We start from the raw sequence: 19825 nt of genomic DNA, 5'->3' as shown, positions 1-19825 counted from the left end.
GGAAGTAGTTCAGTACCTGAGGAGAGTGAATCACTTACAATGTCAGCTAACATGGGGGCAGGAGAGAAGTTGGGTGGTCAACAGTTTCGTGGGACTAGGGTCAAGGGAGCAGGTGGTGGACCCTCATGGAGAGGGCATCAGGAGAGATTTGCGCAATCTCGACAGCCACACTTCTGGAAGCATTGCTGCCAGAGAAGAAAATTCCAAGTAATAAATGAAAAAGCTACTTCTTCACATGTAGCATCTCTATGTTATGAAATAAACAACCACATTGTACAGGGAATGCACTCAATAAAAGCAGTGAAAGGGCAAACAAATTCCTAATTTAGCAGTGAATATAGGGTTGCAGGCCCATGTGCTTGGTACAGGGGGCAGCAGGGAAATTAAATGGTCAGCATGGACCTTGTACATGGATCCTAATGTTGAAAGTTAGTTGGATGGGCTATATGGCATTTCCTCATTCCTATCTTCTAGCTTTCGTATAATGTTAATATAACTAGAAGTATTTTTTCAATAAATTTGCAATGAGCTTTCAAAGTCTTTTTTTTATTCCTCTAATATATACGTAATGTCGCTTAAGAAACAGATTACGTTTTGGGAACAGCTGTGTTGCCAATGACCCTTGAACTCTTACCCCTTGAATTTGAAAAAATTTCCCCTCCAAGACGGTAAGCGCAGCTGCTTTATCCACAAGCTGTTTTTGTAGTTTTATCATCTCCACATTGTCTCTGATTGCTGTCCTATAATTTAAAGAGAAAAAAATATGATGCACTATTTCACAGACAATACTGAACTGAGAAGAATAGATTTTCTTTTTGGCATAAACCTTTTATAACATTTTTTCCTACAATCGTTATTTTCCCTCTAAGGAATCAAATGCATCGTTACCCCATGTTTGTCTGTAGAAGATAAAATGACTGCAAATATAAATCTGATAAATAAACAGGAAAAATATTCAAATGGAAAGATACATTTTCCTAATTTGCCAAACATTTGAGGACTGACATGTCAGTAGGAGGTTTGGTCATGTTTAACTGCAGCTCTTTAACTGAGAGGATAGAGTTGATGCCTTGGAAGACCTTGCTAGTGAATACACCATACTGACTGGTCATGTAAAATGTTCATGTTGCACGGGTTTCTTTATAAAGAAAATTTGTCTGCAACATGCTGTTATGCCAGCATATAACACTTTAACAAGCCCAGGTGTCTCTTGAAACTGTCCCTACTGGTTACTGGAAGAATGGAAATATTTGGATGATTTTACTGTAGTGCTATGTATTTCAGCAACCCTGAAAGCTAACTGGAAATGTAATTTCCAGAACATGCAGTGTTCTTTTAAGTTGCAGTTTTAGGAGCAGTAATTTGATTCTTTTACATGAAGTACTTAAAACAACAAAAGAAAGTGGAGGCAGGAGAATTGAGTAATGAGTAGAGTGTAGCACATTGTCATTTCACCTCTAGGACCTTGGTTAGATTTAGCCCTGGCTGATAATAAAAAAGTTTTCTTTCTTTGACAGCTGTAAGAGTTCTGTATGAAATGTATTTGGGCAGTTTCAGACCAGTTCCTAGTTGCTGAATATATTCACATGACAAAACTGTCTGTAAATGGATACAAATTGGCCATCTCACTCCGAGAATCCATAAAGATAATGGAATTGTCACACTGATATAGTGGGGATGATCTTCTGTGGTTGGAGTTGACTTCTGCTAAGAGCACAGCAGGGGAAAGCATTGCTCTGCATCTGGCTAATGCTGTGCCTGTTATGGGATTTCTTGACCATGACACGAAATGACAAAACTGCAAAAGGTGCATCATACCCAAACACTGACATCTTCACCTGGGGAAGAAAATCCTATTCCTAAAAACATATAAAATAATAAAGTGGAGGTGTCATCTCCAAAAATATCAAATATTTTATGAAGTATTTCTGTTTGTGTGTAGCACAAAAATGAAGGCTGGATGTTAGAAAGTGTTTATAGGCCAGTATGCTATTATTTGTCTTGAGGCAGATTTGTCATGCATTATAAGATTGCTGCTGCATAAAAGATGCTCTGTACCAAATTTTATTTAGTATCTGTCCAATATATCAACTGGTTTGGTCAGGTTATTACTGGAATTTTGGGAAGGGATTCCTCAATATGTTTTGAATATACTCTCAACAGCCAGTCAAAAAAGGAATATGCTGACCATTCTGATCAAATAGTTAAGCTATATAGTTTTGTGTGAAATTATAATGGTCTTTGAAGAATTCAAACAGAAAATAATTTGTCTTGTTACATGTTTTTAAACGATATATATGTGCAGGGGCAATACTGGAACATGTGCAAAAGTCTGTCATTTTTTTCTTGCCAAATTCACTACATATTTTATGTATATTCTTTGAAAAATGTGGTCACAAGCTACAACAGAAACAGACTTTATACAAAAAAGAAAACACATCTGCAAACCATCTGAAGATGCACAGGAGTGGTCTTTATTGTTTATGATCTGAAATATAACAATGGCCCATAGGTTTTCTTGTAACAAGATATTAAAAAACAAAGCACAGCAATCTAGGAATGAGGGCAAAGAACACTGAAAATCGGTGAAGGCAACATTTGCCCAAAAATGTGATCTAGATGCTGACCAGAAGTAATTTTGACAGTCCTGTGAAACAATTTTAATTGCTCCACCATCGGTGGCTGTGCCTGCAGCTGCCTAGGCCTTAAGCTCTGGAATTCCCTCCCTAAACCTCTCCGCCTCTCAACCTCTTTTTTCTCCTTTAAGACGCTCCTTAAAACCTACATCTTTGACCAAGCTTTTGGTCATCTGCCCTAATATCTCCTTATGTGGCTCGGTGTCAAATATTGTTTTGTAACGTTCTAATGAAGCGCCGTTGGACATTTTACCATGCTAAAGGCGCTATATAAATACAAGTTGTTGCTGAAAATGCAACTGTTTTTCCATGCTAGTGTTTCTATTGGCAGCAGTACATGAAAGAATGAAGCTACTTATGTGGATGGGGTGGTGTTTAGATTGAACTTTTTAATCTACACAACTAATTAGCAAAAAGCTACACTAAAAATGTTGACATTTCTTAAAATGAGAAACATTAAAAAAAGTGTAAAGAAACCTAGCAGATAGATAATTTACAAGTATCTAGTTGGAAAAGGTATATTGAAGACTGTATTCTTTTAAAAGTTCAATTTAGCAAATATTTGGAATTCTGACTTCCTTTTAACTTAGCACCCATGCTATGTTTCTGTCTGGAAGGCTGGGACAACCCAACCTTTTCATATCTCGTTGGACTCAGGCATTTGCATTCCTAGATTGAGCTGCCTGGAGTCACAAGGGAAGAATGCTTTGTCTAACCCATTTTCTTTGTCTTCGATGGTGCCATTCAGATTGACAAGCTTGTTTTATAGTGAAAGAATAGCTTCAATTGTCTTGCCTTGTAAGATTATCATTTAAGAATTCACTAATTGTTATGACCCATTTACCTGCCTTCCCAATTAAAAAGAGCTTCCAGACCCTTAATAAAATTTGAAAAAAGTTTGTGGCCATATGCAAGTTTTTACACATTATTTTTATGTTCTGTAAATTATTGTATTGATGAGGCCGTCTAATTTGTGCACATATGTTCACAGGATCAATACATCTGCAAAAAATATATACTTGTCAGCACTAAAAAGGAATTTCTGGTTAAATAAGTTGCTTGCACAAGAGCCACAAGAACATATATATGTTCGAAAAAAATTTATAAGAAAAGGAAATGGAAATTGTGGAACATATGACAGCAGAATGTTTTTCAATAAGAGCTGTACATGGCACCACAACAAAACAGTATTCTTATACTGCTTTTTACATTGTTTACATGCAGTAAACAAATAAAAATGATGTAGTAATCCCAATTTAATTACTGTGGTTATTTGGCGGAATACATTGTTGCATGATTGCTTCTCTCTCTGGAATGAGCAATGTGTGACAGTGGCTGTGAGTTATCCTATCTCGTGCTGTATCTTTCAACTGCAGAGTGATGTACTTGCCTGACCCAGTATATTCTTTGCTCACTACCCACCATTCTGTACTACTACTTGCAACTAAATTTATTATTATGCATTATATAGCATTGAACAACAGCTATCTTGCATTGCACAATGGTTTTAAAATCCCAGTGATGCAAGATGAGCAGTATATCTACAGCTCAAAAGGAGTTTATTTGGCTTTTTCAGTCAAACATGACATCAGTCTTGGAGCCAGTTTCACACCGCTTCAGCTTTGCGCTAGTTGCAGTTGCTGGAGCCAGTGCAAAGCAAATTTTAATGTGCAAGGTAAAAAAGAACCTTGATGATTCTCTTGGTTATCTTTAAGTTTCTAATGTTAAAAAAGAGCAAAATGTCCCTTTATCAAGAGTTTTTGATAATTTTTCTGAAATCAACACACCAAAATACCCAGTAAGCTGACATTTGTGTTTTTGCACCAATTTATCCTCCTGCCAAATAAGTATCACAAAAGAAAAACAATACCACTGTTCCAAACTTAAAGCTTTTCTTTCACATGCATCATCTGACATTGTATGCTGTAAGTTAATAAATGTAACATTAGTTTACAATCAATATCAGCAAATTTGGTTAACTGAATTAGCAATTATTTCACAAAACTGCTGGAAAACCAACAGCAACAAGCATTACTGTAACCCAACAGAGTCATACCACAGGGAACATGTGAAATGAATCTGCTTAGAAGAGACAGCAGAAAGGTTTGATTGTGCAGAGATACTATTAGAAGTAAAGCAAAACTTATATAATTAGATGTTAATAGATGGGGAACATATGGAATGGAAGACTGACATACAGGCTACTTACTTTAGTTATAAAATCTTGTATTTAAATAATGGAGCATTATGTACAGCATATGCCCAAATCACAGCTCTATGCTCGAAGTTGGACCGCAACAACGGAAAAAACATGATTTTAATAAAGTGCTTTGACTTTTGTTTCATAGCAACATAAAATGTTGGATAACTACCAGTTCTTGTTACAAGAAAGCCAAACCAAAGTGGTCAAGTAAGTACTCAAAGCAAATTTAAATTAGATTTATTACTATTTTAAAGGATATTTCCTCCAGCTATTACTTTAAAGGTTGTAACAAACTACAGGGAATAATTTCTTGGGAATCAGCACTTCAATAATCTACTTCAGACAGCACATCTGTGAACTACTTCTCTCTGATATCTAATTTGGCACATTTTTGATGTCCAGCTCTGAACTGATTAAGTGTAGCAACTGAAATTCTAGCAAACCTAAGAAACTAGTATACATATATCCTAGGCACAACAATAAACAACATCAACTTGCATTTATGTAGCGCCTTTAATGCAGTAAAATGTCCCAAGGCACTTCACAGGGGCATTATCAAACAAAATTTGACACCGAGCCAAATAAGGGGATATTAGGACAGATGACCAATAGCTTGTCTAAGACTCTCCTTAAAACCTACCTCTTTAAGGAGAGAGAGGTGGAGAGGTTTAAGGAGGGAATTCCAGAGCTTAGGGTCTAGGCAGCTGAAGGCACGGCTGCCAATGGTGGATCGATTAAAATAGGAGATGCACAAGAGGTCAGAATTGGAGGAGCGCAGAGATCTCGGAGGGTTGTGGGACTGGAGGAGGTTACAGAGGTACAATTACCATGCAACAAGTAAACTCGTATACATTATATATACACAGAAAATACAAGTATACATAAACATTAGGGCATAAATTCAACATCGTTGCGCTTGTTTTATGGGTGCAGCAATAATGAATTTAGTAGAGTGACGGTCTGTGCCCGACTTGCACAGGCATCAAGGACCTTTTTGAAATGAGGGTCCTGCACCATTAAGATTAGTCGTAGCTTGTGCCGCGCAAGATCCAATTAGTTTTTCAGGCTCTACAGTCTTTAAAGCGACTGCTGGGGGCGGCCAAAGCCGCCGACAGGTACGTTTAAAACATTTTTTTTACCTTAATATGGAACAAGGAGGAGCAGGCGTATTCGTCCTGCCTCCACAGTAATACTGTGGGCTGCTGCCAGCCTACGCTTGCCCCCTTCCTGCTTGCATCCCCTCCCAGATCGTTTTGTCGTCCAAGCTAACTGAGAATCTAAGGGCCCAATTGGTGCTTCACCGGATTTGTTCCGGGAAGGCCCGAGGACAAATTTAGGATGGTCCTTGGGCCTCTTTCTTATGGCGCATGAGTCCAGCGTGCCTGACATCAGGCGCTTTTGAATTTAGGCCCGTTATTTTTTTCTCATACACTGCACAATATCAGAATTGAAATGAAAAGATAAATATGGATGGGGAAGGTTATTTGCTAATATGGCACCTCTCAAAAAACCCACAGTCCTCTCCGTCACAGCATTCAAATGTCTTTTAAATGATTCTAACGTTATTGCATTCGCCATCCTATTTGGAAGCCCATTCCAAGTGTTGATTACTCTTTGGATGGAGAAGAACTTCCTGACATCAGTACTAAAGTTGCCCTTTGCCAGACCCCTTGTTCTCCTGTGAGAGTTTACCTTGAAGTAATGTACTAGATTTACCTACTCTATATTGTATAAAATTTTATGTAACTCATAAAATCCAGTTGAAAATCTATCCCAGCATTTGGTACAAAACACCTCAAATGAGGAGTATAATGTTGGATAAGAATAAAGGGAAAGCTAAACAAATAATGTTCCTTTATCAAAGCAGTACATTAAATCCTTTTTACTGTTTCAAAAGAATATTGACCAATTCTAAGATTCAAAATTGCTTAATTTTAATATCAAATGTATGAGATATTGGCCCTGAAATTGCGGTGTCTTCGACTGTGTACGCTTAGCGTGCGCTGTCGTAATCCATCTGAAAGGCCCCGCAACTTCTGGGTTTCTGCATGTGTGAAAGCCAGAACTTGCAATCTGTCAAGGTACGCCTTGACCGCAGTTTCTAGCTTATAATTTAGGTAATTTTTGATCTTTCCAGTTTATTAGCATTAGTTGTGCTTCACCTGGTTCTGGGTGTGAAACTGAAGGATTTCTCCCCATGTTTGATCCCACAGCTACCATCCACAACCACAATTCCTTCTCAAGTCCCACTCCATGGACTTGAGCACAAAATCTAGACTCCAGTGGACTACTGAGGGAATCTTGCACTGTCTGAGGTGCTACCTTTCAGATGAGATGTTAAACTGAGGCCCCAGAGGGCAGACATAAATTATCCCATGGCACTATTTCGAAGAAGAGCAGGGGAGTTCGCCCCGGTGTCCTGGCCATTATTTATCCCTCAACCAACATCATTAAAATAGATTATCTGGTTATTATCACATTGCTGTTTGTGGGACATTGCTGTGTGCAATTCAGCTGTCATGCTTCCTAAATTACAACAGTGACTTCACTTCAAAAGTGCTTCATTGGCTGTAAAGCGCTTTGGGGCATCCTGAGGTTGTGAAAGGTGCTATATAAATGCAAGTCTTTCTTCAGGTGATAAGGTGGATGATTTGGTTTGTAGACTTCTCTATGGCAGCTGTGTTGCTGATATCATTCAACTACTTCCCTGAAATGGAAATAATTTTCCTCATCTGAGCTGGAGTGCTCCAAACAGCAGCTGGCTAAGGAGAAAAATTGGGTGGCACCCATTTTTGGGGCGCTAACGTCGCCGGGTTTAGCGCCCCGAAAAAGTTAGCACCCCTCCACCGTAAATTCAGTAGTAGCGCCCCAAGCAGGAGATGGGGCGCTACTGGAAAGCGCTCCACCTCATGCTTGGGGCGCTAGTACTGAATTTCACGGTGCTACGTGTAGCGTCGCATCATTGCAGGCCTCCTCCCCTGATTAAAGAGGGGCCTGGTGCTGCACTATTGGACCACCGGGGAGTGGGGTGCCGTGAAAACAGAGCGATTGCAGCCAGCATCCCACATAAAAAAGTGAAAGGGGGCAGGTGCTGGCAGTCGGCCAAAATAAAAATGGCTGCCCGACACCTGCCCTTTAAACCACCGCTACAAAAACGCCCCCTGATTCCCGTCGGACATATTGTCCAGCGGTAGGTCAGGGGGTGGAAGGGAAGTTTGCGCCCAGGGTGCAAGCGGGGCACTGCGCTCGGCGATGATGTCATCGCCGGCAGCGCTACCGGCTACCACCGACGCTCGCCTCCTGCTGAATTTTGCGGGAGGCGTTAACGGTGCTGCGCCTGGGGATTTGTGCCCCGTTAGCGCCCCAGGAGGTGCAAACCAACCCAATTTTTCCCCCTTGTGAATTCATCCAATGAAAGGGACTGAGTTCGAATCAGTCATGAATGGGATTCAAACACAATTGTGTGAACTAAATCTCAGCATGACACCCCTAATGTTACATCACAAAAAGGGTTTTTTCATTTACTAAATTTAAGTAGACTCCGTTCCACTTAAGTTCATTTAATAATATCTTGTTTTTTGGCTTTGGTAAACATTGAATATTAATAAAAATCAATACAATTTAAGCATCTTACTTACTGCGTCCTTCATGGCACATGCAAAATAGTTTACTGTATAATGACTAATTAACATTGAATCTGGAGCTATAAATGTTGATGGACAACAATTTTATTCAGGCCAGGATTTTATTATAAACAAGCAGTGATGATTTTTAAAATCTAACAGCAGCCATTAACAGAAACACCTTTTAAATTACTACTGATTTTACAGCAAGAGCCAAACAGAAATAAATTGTATAGCTTATTTCAAAAGTAGGGGATTTAATTGTTAGAGAATGTTTTTACTTCAAAACTGCATTGATAATGACTCCTATTGATTTACTGATCATTGTGGGTTTTAGTGACTATATTGTGCTGACAACAATTGTGTTTTGAGAAACTGAATTCTGAAAGATTTTTCAGAATGTAATACTGCAAGTTTTTTTTACAAATAGACAAATCAAATTATAGAAAAAAAACTAACCTAAAATAACAATGTGCAATTATTGTCTTGCTGGCTACAATTACAAAATAAAAGTTCAAGGCCTAGAAATTGGGTTGGGGCGCCAAAGTGGCGCAAAAGTCGCCTGAGCGCAGGATTTAGTGCAGCGATCGGAGTAATTCCGATCGCCAGAAATTCAGTTTCAGTGCCGCTCGAGGGAGACGGGGCGAGGCTCGAGGCGCTCCACGTCCCTCTTAGGGCGCTGAAACTGATTACCGCAGCGCAATGTGCCGCAGCGCACGCTGCGGTACTGCAGGCCTTCCTCCCACTGTTAAGGGGGAGGTGCCTGCAACAGCGCGATCCCCGATCGCGAGCGCCGGCAAATGAGCCCGGCACCAAGGAGAAGTGCCGGGCTCTCGGGAAACAGCCGGCAATGCCACGGGGGGGCGGTTAGGAGGCCGGGGACGGAGGTGCTGGTAGGCGGCCGCCGAAAAAGTGGCCGCCCCGCACCTCCACCTTAACTTGCGCCGCCGCCGGCACAGTAAGGCCCTGTGAACCGGGCGCGGGTAGCGAGCGGCGCAACTGCGGCGTTCGCTACCAAATATCGCGAACGGGGCACGAATGGGGTGCTGCGCACACCGATGACGTCATCGGTGGCGGCGCAACGCAAAAGCCTAATGTCACTGACTGCCTCTTTAGGCACTAACAGGTGGCACTACTCACCCAATTTCTCCCCCCAAATGTCTTAAACAAAATTTGGTCCCCAAGAGCTTCCTTTTTTACCTCTGTCCTGTTGCTTGATGCTCTCTGAGATGCAGAAGAGACTCCTCATATTCTTTATCCTTCCTCATAATCTGTTCTCTCAGTATCTCAACAGTTTGCTCCATCTCTTCCATCTGCACCTTCTGGGACTCAATGCAATTCTCCCTAAAGATCATATCAGAGAACAATAATGAATGTGCCAAATGGTAGATTCTGATCGAACACTTTATGAAAATGTTCAAGAAGCCAGTCAAAAGCTTAAAAAATAATTTTGCCAAATGTGTTATTGAGAAGTTAACAAGTTATCAAGATGAAAAATGGTATAAAATTCTATTAAAATCAATGAAAGTAATATTGGAGGCATGTCTCTGACATATCAGTCATCAGTAATTAGAACGTTTACATTTTCTAACAATCAACAAAACACATGGATAATCAGGGATAATTGGAGGCTTTCTATTTGCTTTCAAAATTCAACACTTTTTTTTAAAGAATACAAATTAGGTTGAAGAAAGAAACTGTCTCTCTCTTTTTCTCTGTCTCTTTTTGTCCACCCCTCTCTTTTTCTCTCTCGATTTCACAGATGTTATTAAATAGAATCAACGAATCAAAGGGATTAATTGGGAGGTATTTGATTTCAAAATTGATTTTCTTTTGAAGAATGGCTATTAGGATGAAGTAACACGCTGTTTCTGTTTGTCTCTCAGCGTAATACACCTGGGTTATAGTGTATATAACTTGAAAAATAAGCTACAATCAGTATATCATCACTAGTCTGTCTCTCTCACACACACGTGCATGCAGACAACCTCTCTGTTTAAAAAAACCCCAATATAAATGTTACCTAAATAAAGCTTTTGAGATTTGTCCTCCAGCTTTTCTTCAATTTTGAAAAACAACCAAAATTGATTTTTTGGAGACTTAGAATTTGTCTGCTTAAATGCTACTACAAATGTATCCTGGAAAATTGGGCACACTACAGATGCTCAGACAGCAGGATCTGATTTTGGCTATTGCTCTGAGCAAAAATATCAAGTTAAGGCCTAGGCATTTGCCAGAAACTGAGGTCGTCAATAAAAAACTTTAATGAAGTATTAAAAAACATAAAAACAATTTAACTGATCAATTTAATCATGTTTTAATGAAATATACATTTTTATTTTTAAGCTTTGTTTAAAACCTTGTTTTGGATATCAGAAATTTTAGTTACTAAGAAAAAAATGGCAGATCATTTTTTAAAAAAAAAGCATTTTGAGTGATTCATTTGGGTTATCATCAACCTTTGGTGAAAGTTGACAAAGGAAAACTTAATGGGAAATGCGGACATAGTAATTTACAATGGGGAATGTTGACACATAAGTATCAACAGGAAGTAAGGGTGCAAATACAATTTTTAAAAATTATATAAATACAAGCACACACCAAATTACTTCAGTATTCTGTCGAAATATGGTATATTATTTTACAAAGTATGTTACTTTAGTTGGTAAGTTCCGGCACTAGCTCATTTTATAGTACACATAATGAACCAATTGATTAATTAACAGTAGAGAAGCAATTGCCCTAACTGGTTTCAATCCAAATCTTTGGCCATTAGATGTGATAAAAATAACAAATTAAGTAAATTGTAAGAATTCTTGAGTGGGAGAATTTACTTCAACCAAAATGGAATTATGTACTTCTTAGTACTTCATAAAGTTCATAGGTTGCTTGTTTTGCAATAAAAAAAAGGACGTAAATGAAAACCATTTAAAGCTTACTTCTGATTCTATGGACCTCAATATTAAGCAGAATAAGAGATAATTACGATTTGCAATATAAATACAAATGATAATGATGAGAAAGGGGGATGAGAAAGAAGGTATTGACAGTAAATAAGACAGCAGGACCTGAAAGCTTGTGGGGAACACAAAGTGGAGGAACTGTATTAGCTGATCACTTTGACCTGGATGATTGTAAAATGACTTCAGATCATTGGCAAAATTCAGGGATCAAATTTATTGTATTTTTTGAAGATATAACCAAGTACATGGATGGGAATATGGAAGAAAGCTGGCTAAATTGAGTTGATGTAGAGATCAGCCATGATCAAATTGAATGACAGAATAGGCTCGAGGGGCTGAATGGCCTTTACCTATTCCTAAATTTACAGAGAGTAGAAGCTGTCAGATGGTCAGGAGAGCATTGAAATAGTCGAGTCTGAAAATGACAAAGGCATGAATAAGATTTTCAGCAGCAGGTGGGCTGAGATAGCGGAGGAGTTGGGCAATGTTACACAGGTGCAAGTAGGCAGTCTTTGTGATGGAGAGGAATTGGGGTCTGAAAGTAACTTCGCAGTTGAATGGGCCGCTGATGTTGTGAACAGTCTGAGATAGTGGCTATGAGGGGGATGGAATCGGTGGCAAGGATATGGAGTTTGTAGCGGGGCCGAAGACAATGGCTTCAGTCTTGCCCATGTTAAAATGGAGGATATTGTGGCTCATTCAAGGCTGGAGGTCTGACACTACAGAGGCTGTGCACAGGTTAATAGAGGTGGTGGAGCTGGATCTTGTCGGCGTACATATGGAAACTGACCCTTTGTCTGTGGATGATGACAACAAAGGGCAGCACATAGATGACGAAGAGGAGGGGGGTCAAGGATAGTACCTTGGAGGATCTTGTGGGTAACAGCGGGGGGTTTGAAATGAAACCATTGCTGGAGATACTCGGACTACGATCAGAAAGGTAAGAGTGGAAGCAAACACTGAGCTGAACGACGGAGAAGAGGAGAATGGTTTGGTTGACCATGTGTCAGCCGTGGCTCAGTTGGTAGCACCCTCGACTGAGTCAGAAGGTTGTGGGTTCAAATCCCACTCCAGACATTTGAGCACAAAAATCTAAGCTGACACTCCAGTGCAGTACGGAGGGACTGCTGCACTGTCGGAGGTGCCATCTTTCAGATGAGACGTTAAACTGAGGCCCCGTCTGCTCTCTTAGCAAATTGGCTGCCGCGTTTCCTGCATTACAACAGAGACTACATTTCAAAAAGTACGTCATTGTCTGTAAAGCACTTTGGGACGTCCGGTGGTTGTGAAAGGCGCTATATAAATGCAAGTCTTTCTTTCTTTCATGTCAAAGGCTGCGAGGAGGATGAGGAGGGATAATGCATCATGATTACAGTCACAGGAGATGTCATTTGTAACTTTGGTTCTGGGTCATTTTGGTACTGTGACAGGGGCAGAAGCCTGATTGGAGAGATTCAAACAGAGTTGTAAGGACGGTAGCATAGTGGTTATGTTACTGAACTAGTAATCCAGAGGCCTGGACTAATGATCTGGAGACGTGAGTTCAAATCCCATCATGGCAGCGGGGGAATTTAAATTCAGTTAATTAAATAAATCTGAAATAAAAAGCTAGTACCAGTAATGGTGACCATGAAACTATCGGATTGTTGTAAAAACCCATCTGGTTCACTAATGTCCTTCAAGGAAGGAAATCTGCCATCCTTACTTGGGCTGATACGTGGCAAGTAACATTCGCGCCACACAAGTGCCAGACAATGACTATCTCCAACAAGCGAGCGTCTAACCATCTCCCCTTGGCATTCAACAGCATTACCATCGCCAAATCCCCCGCCATCAATATCCTGGGGGTCACCATTGACCAGAAACTTAACTGGACCAGCCACATAAATACTGTGGCAACAAGAGCAGGTCAGAGGCTGGGTCAGATTCTGGGTATTCTCGGACGAGTGTCTCACCTCCTGACTCCCCAAAGCCTTTCCACCATGCACAAGTCAGGAGTGTTATGGAATACTCTCCACTTGCCTGGATGAGTGCAGCTTCAAGAACCTCGACACCATCCAAGGCAAAGCAGCCCGCTTGATTGGCATCCCATCAACTACCTTAAACATTCACTCCCTCCACTACCAGCGTACCGTGGCTGCAGTGTGTACCATCTACAAGATGCACTGCAGCAACTCACCAAGGCTTCTTCGGCAGCACCTCCCAAACCTGCGACATCTTCCGCCTAGAAGGACAAGGGCAGCAGGCGCATGGGAACACCACCACCTCCAAGTCACACACCATCCTGACTTGGAAGTATATCACCGTTCCTTCATCGTTACTAGGTCAAAATCCTGGAACTCCCTCCCTAACAGTGTGGGAGTACTTTCACCACATGGACTGCAGTGGTCCAAGAAGGCGGCTCACCACCACCTCCTCAAGGGCAACTAGGGATGGGCAATAAATGCTGGCCTTGCCAGCAATGCCCACATCCCATGAACGAATATAAAAAAAGATTTCGGAGGCAGTAAGACATTCAAGGACTTGAGAGCAAAGGAAGATTGGATGTGGGGCGGTAGTTTTCAAGGACAAAGGATTTGAGGGTTTTTTTTGAGGAAGGGGTGATGTCAGTTGCATTCAGGAAAATCAGGTAAACAGACGGCCTAACCACCGGTCCTTAAAGGGCAGCTGTAGGCCGGCACTAAAAAAGTACGTTTCTAAAAATTGTGTAGCTCCTCCTAGCTCCACATTAAAACCACGGACTGTTGCTGGCCATCGCTTGTCCCCCTCCCGATCTCTGTACCCACTCTCTCCTGGTCGCCCCCCTCCCTCCTGATTGCTTCCCCCCTCTTTCAAAACCTACCTGAGGGTCGCTATCGGTGACGCAGCGCCTGAAATTCAAAACGTCTTCACCAGCGAGCTCCCCGCGGATGTCCAGCGGGCATCTGCTCGCCGGTCTGTTGTAAATGAGGCCTGAGGCCCAACATCGGGTGGGCCTTGGGCCAACCGGTTCCCTGTGGTCAGTTCTAAGCCAATGGCTGGACTTGGAGGCAGATCGGGAGCGGGGGGCGGGGGGGACTGCAATGCGGTCGGGAACCCTGGGAAAACGGGTTTCCCTCATTTGGCAGGGCCTAATTAAAATTTTGAATCTCTGTTTCTCAGCTGCAGAGAGGAGGGAGAGAGGATTAGGGTGGGGCAGGGGTCGGAAAACCAGAGGGGGGATCGGAAGCCGGAGGGGGGGCTGAAAATCGGAGACCTCGTGGGGGCGGGGGGTGATAGATCGGAATGGTGGGTGGGGTGTCCGATCTCGGGGCTTTGGTGAGGCTGGAACACTGGATCCAGCAGGTAAATGGAAAGGCACTAACCTCCTGGATACAGCAGTCCTCGCCTTCCTTTCGCTGGCAGGTTCCCCAAGGCCGAGGAAACCTGCCCGCCTCCAGTTAAATTTAAAATGATAGGTCACCATGAGGCACACAGCCTCATTATTATAATTAATGTGCCAACCCACCTCCTCCGAATGGTTTGGCTGCCCGTCCCCGGTCCCGTATCCGTTAAAACTGGTAATGGGTGTGGTGGGGTTGGGATTTGTAATGTATGTACCTTTAAGGGGAGAACTACTTTTTACAGCTCCTGTATACTGTAGTACCGGCAGTGACCACACCTGTATATAAACCCTGAGTAGTAATCTGTACAATTAGTTCTGGAGTAACCCTCATTCAGTAAACACCTGTTGATCGTTCCCTGCAGTCTCTTGTCTAATTATTGAAGGACACAACATCAAAATACACGGATCTAACATTGGCGACGAGCAGATTCAAACCTACCTGCAACTCTGCATCACCTCCCAGGGATTCGCTCCTGGAGAACAGTGGAAGAAGGCCGAGTCCAGAAGCACGGGCGTCGACCACGGGAAACCCCTCAGTCATCCAGCGGAGATTTGAGCATTGCAGGGGAGGCTGTCGAGATCCAGGCTTGGCTTTCCAGTCACGGTGGTCCAGCGAAACGGGCTGGCAACAGGTACTGCGCACACCCTTCCCGGACAGCGGCGGCTAGAGCCGACCGACGGCACAGAAAAAGGCCAAGCAGCGTCGACGGGGGAGAGAGAGAGGGTAGAGCGCACAGGGCGCAGCTGGTGTTCAGGACCGAGCGGCGTCAACGGGGGAGAGAGGCGAGAGAGAGCAGAGCGCAGCCGGTGTTCAAGGGCCGAGCAGCGTCAACGGGGGAAGAGAGGCGCGCAGGAAAATGCGCAGAGCGCAGCCGGTGTTCAAGGGCCGAGCAGCGTCAGCGGGGAAGAAAGGAAAGCGCGGGAGACGCCATTTTAAGCCAGTCTAACCACACCCAAAAATGCCGAAGAGTGGCAGTATCACAGTGTTCGACAATGAAGTCGAAGATTGGACGACATATGTCGAACGCATAGAAGTATACTGCAAGGCGAATGAAGTGCCAGATGACAAGAAAGCGCTGGTATTGTTGAATTCAATGGGTGCAAAGACATATGGCTTACTACGAAACCTAGTAACCCCAGAGAAGCCAGTAGAAAAGGATTTTGAAAACATTGTGTCAATCCTACAGGACCACTTAAACCCCACACCGCTGCTGATAGCAGAAAGATTTAAGTTTCACAAAAGGAACCAGCATAAAGATGAAAGTAATGCTGAGTATTTAACGGAACTGCACAAGCTATCGAAACACTGCCAGTTTGGAATGGGACCAGCAGATACTTTAAGGGACAAGTTTGTGTGTGGGCTTCAAAGTGAAGGAACCCAGAAACGGCTTCTATCAGAAAAGGATCTTACGCTGGACAAGGCTTTCAGCATTGCAGTATCACACGAAGCAGCAGCACGGGGCGCGGCAGAGATACAACGGAGACCGCAAGAATATGGCACAAATGAAATGTCATACGGAACAGTGAAGTGCTATCGCTGCGGCAGAACAACACACGACCATAAGGATTGCTGGTTCAAGGACAAAGTGTGCAGACAGTGTGGAAAAGTAGGACACATAGCAAGAGTCTGCAGGTCGGGAAAGAAAACCAGCAGCAAGAAATCTCCACAGGAGAAGTACAAGAAGGTACATAAGGTGACGGAGAGTAGTTCAGACGAACAGAAAAGTGATACAGACTCCGGAAGCAAGGAGCTGGGTTGTCTGAAACTACATAATGTGATCAAAACGGAGGATCACCAAACTATCTGGGTCACGCTCAAGATAGCAGGAGTCCAAGTGAAAATGGAATTGGACACAGGATCAGCCCTAACAGTCATAAACCGAAGAGACTACAAGCGACTACTCTCACATATACCCTTGAGAGATACAAAGATTGTCTTGAAGACGTACACGGGGCAAAAAGTCTACCCCAAAGGAAAAATAAGGGTGAACGTTATATATAACGGCAAGGAAACACCAAAAATGGACCTATATGTATTGCCAGATGGAGGATCACCACTACTAGGACGTGAATGGATCCAGAAGATACAGCTAGATTGGCATTCCATACAAGCATTGACTGTAGATGCCAAAAAGGATGACGACGTCACACCTGGACACTGTCAAAAATGCTAACTGACGCACAAGAAGTGTTCCAGCAGGGACTCGGAACACTAAAAGGCATAACAGCGACGATCAAAATAGAGGAAAATGCAAGCCCAAAGTTTTTTAAGGCCAGACCGGTACGTTATGCGATCCGCCCAGCCGTCGAAGCAGAGCTGGAAGGTTTGGAACGTTCAGGAGTACTGTCCAAAGTGGACTGGAGCGAGTGGGCTACACCCATCGTTCCTGTAATGAAGAGGTCGTTGAGTAATACGCCTGGGGAACCAAAGAAGGTTCGCATCTGTGGGGGCTTTAAGGTGACAGTGAACCCAGTCCTTCACACTGTACAATATCTGCTTCCGCGGATTGAAGATATTTTCGCCTCGCTATCTGGAGGGAAACACTTCACTAAGATTGATCTGGCCCAGGCGTACCTGCAAATGGAGGTAGAAGAAGCCTCGAAACAGTACCTCACGATCAACACTCATAAAGGTCTCTACCAATACAACCGGCTGGTGTTCCAGGTAGCATCAGCTCCGGCTATTTGGCAAAGGGCAATGGAACAAGTCCTGCAAGGGATTCCAGGGACCCACTGTTATTTGGACGACATCCTGGTCACGGGCGAAAATGACAGTGATCACCTCGCCAACCTGGAGCAGGTGCTCACTAGATTGAAGGAATATGGGCTCCGAGCTAATCGCCACAAATGCGAGTTTTTCCAGAAGCAGATCTTGTATTGTGGCCACGTTATTGATAAAGAGGGGTTACATAAGTCCCCAGAAAAGATTGAGGCAGTAGTCAAGGCTCCAGCACCGGAAAATGTGTCACAACTGAGGTCATTCCTCGGGCTGGTGAACTACTACCATAAGTTCGTGCCGAATTTGTCTACCGTACTACACCCACTGAACACCCTACTGCAAACGGGGGTACCATGGAAGTGGAGTGACGAATGTAAACGAGCTTTCCAGAATAGCAAAGCATTGATCACATCAAAAGAGGTGTTGGCTCATTTCAACCCAGCACTACCAATTCGGTTGGCGTGTGATGCATCACCCTATGGCATTGGAGCGGTGCTGTCGCACAAATTCCCGGATGGCTCAGAGAGGCCAGTAGCCTTTGCGTCTCGGTCACTAACCCCAGCCGAGCGTAACTACGCCCAGATTGACAGGGAGGCCCTCAGCCTAGTGTGGGGAGTGAAAAAGTTCAATCACTATCTGCACGGGCAGAAGTTCACCTTGCTGACTGACCACCAACCACTTGTCTCCATCTTTAATCCAAAGAAGGGCGTTCCGGTGATGACTGCGCAACGGCTACAAAGATGGTCACTTTTTCTAGGGGCGCACCAATATGAAATCGAGTATAAGGGCACGAAACAGCACGGAAACGCTGATGGGCTATCACGCCTGCCACTGCCTACTGCTGAGGAAGCACCAGCAATGGATCCTGTCGAAATATTTCATTCGACTATAATTGAATGCTTGCCAGTAACTAACGCTGGTATAGAGAAGGAGACCCGAAATGACCCGACACTGTCTCGGGTATATGATTTGACGGTGAAGGGATGGCCAGCACATGGCGACTCACTGTTGCCAGCATTCTCATCCAGAAGAGAACAGCTGTCAGTATGCCAGGGGACCTTGATGTGTGGATCCAGAGTGGTAATTCTACCCAAGTTAAGGGAGAGAGTGCTCAATGAGCTTCACGAAGGTCATCTGGGAGGGGTGAAAATGAAAAGCCTTGCTAGGGCTTATGTGTGGTGGCCGGGGATCGATCAGCAAATCGAGGACCTGACAAAGAGCTGCTCAGGATGTCAGAAGGTCCAAAATGCACCACCACATGCCCCTCTACACCCATGGGAGTGGCCCTCATCTCCATGGCAACGGGTGCATATTGATTTTGCTGGTCCATTCATGGACTCAATGTTTTTAATAGCCGTGGATGCGCACTCAAAATGGCCTGAGGTGATCAAAATGTCCTCCACCACCACGGAGAAAACTATTGCAGTCCTACGGACCATTTTTGCCAGGAACGGCTTGCCAGAGCAGATTTGCTCTGATAACGGACCACAGTTTGTGTCCGAAGAGTTTCGAAGATTTATGAAAAGGAATGGGGTAAGGCATTACACATCCGCCCCGTATCATCCAGCCACAAATGGATTGGCTGAGAGGTTCGTACAAACCTTTAAAAAAGCAGTAAAGGCCATGTGCGATGACGACATTCCACTGCAGCATAAGGTGGACAATTTCCTGTTAGCCTACAGAAATGCGACACATGCAGTCACCAACCAGGCCCCGGCCATGATGTTCTTTAACCGAAGGTTGAGATCTCGTCTGGATTTGCTCAGACCAAATGTACGAAGAGATGTTGAGAATAAGCAATTCCAGCACATCAATGAGAAGCCGACAAGGAGCTTCAATGTAGGGCAACCAGTCTTGGCCCGCGACTACCGAACAGAGAAATGGCAACCAGGAACGATATGCACACGGCAGGGGCCACTAATGTACACAGTGGATGTTGGGGAGAACATTGTGAGACGCCATGCTGACCAGATCCTAGAGTCAGAGGAACGAGTCAACCCCATGTCTCGCCCATACGTACCTGCTGATGAACCCGACGTACAGGTAGCATCTACCCCAGAAACAGTAGCATCCAAAGCGGATGAACCAACCGACGACAGGGGGCCAGAATAGCCTCCGCACCAAGAGCAAGACACTCGGGAAAGGCGCTATCCAGAAAGGATCAGGAAGTCTCCCCAAAGACTGAATTTATAAATAGACTATTTTCAGCTAATGTTGCATGTTAAAAGTGTTAATTGTAATTAATTTGATATTTAATTGTTAAATGAGTGTTATGGACTGTTAATCTAAAAGGGGAGGAATTGTAATGTATGTACCT

The 19825-nt window shown here is 43.4% G+C and overlaps 1 protein-coding gene across 9 annotated transcripts in view; it reads right to left on the bottom strand.

Annotated features, from left to right (window-relative positions):
• rpgrip1l (RPGRIP1 like) overlaps positions 1–19825 on the bottom strand; it is a 253367-nt gene that overhangs the window by 179215 nt on the left and 54327 nt on the right. For all 9 annotated transcript variants that reach the window (XM_085991423.1, XM_085991424.1, XM_085991415.1 and 6 more), the window contains exons 6-7: positions 9663–9806; positions 635–740 (exon numbers count right to left, since the gene is read on the bottom strand). In XM_085991423.1, coding sequence (XP_085847549.1) covers positions 635–740; positions 9663–9806 — 250 coding nt within the window. The remainder of the gene's footprint in view (positions 1–634; positions 741–9662; positions 9807–19825) is intronic.

This window comes from Somniosus microcephalus, chromosome 6 (assembly GCF_052327205.1).
Source record: "Somniosus microcephalus isolate GS21.2 chromosome 6, FLI_Smic_1.0, whole genome shotgun sequence".
NCBI classification, from domain to species: Eukaryota; Metazoa; Chordata; class Chondrichthyes; order Squaliformes; family Somniosidae; genus Somniosus; species Somniosus microcephalus.
The sequence above is the reverse complement of the archived record's forward strand: the minus strand, read 5'-3'. Positions and strand labels throughout refer to the sequence as shown.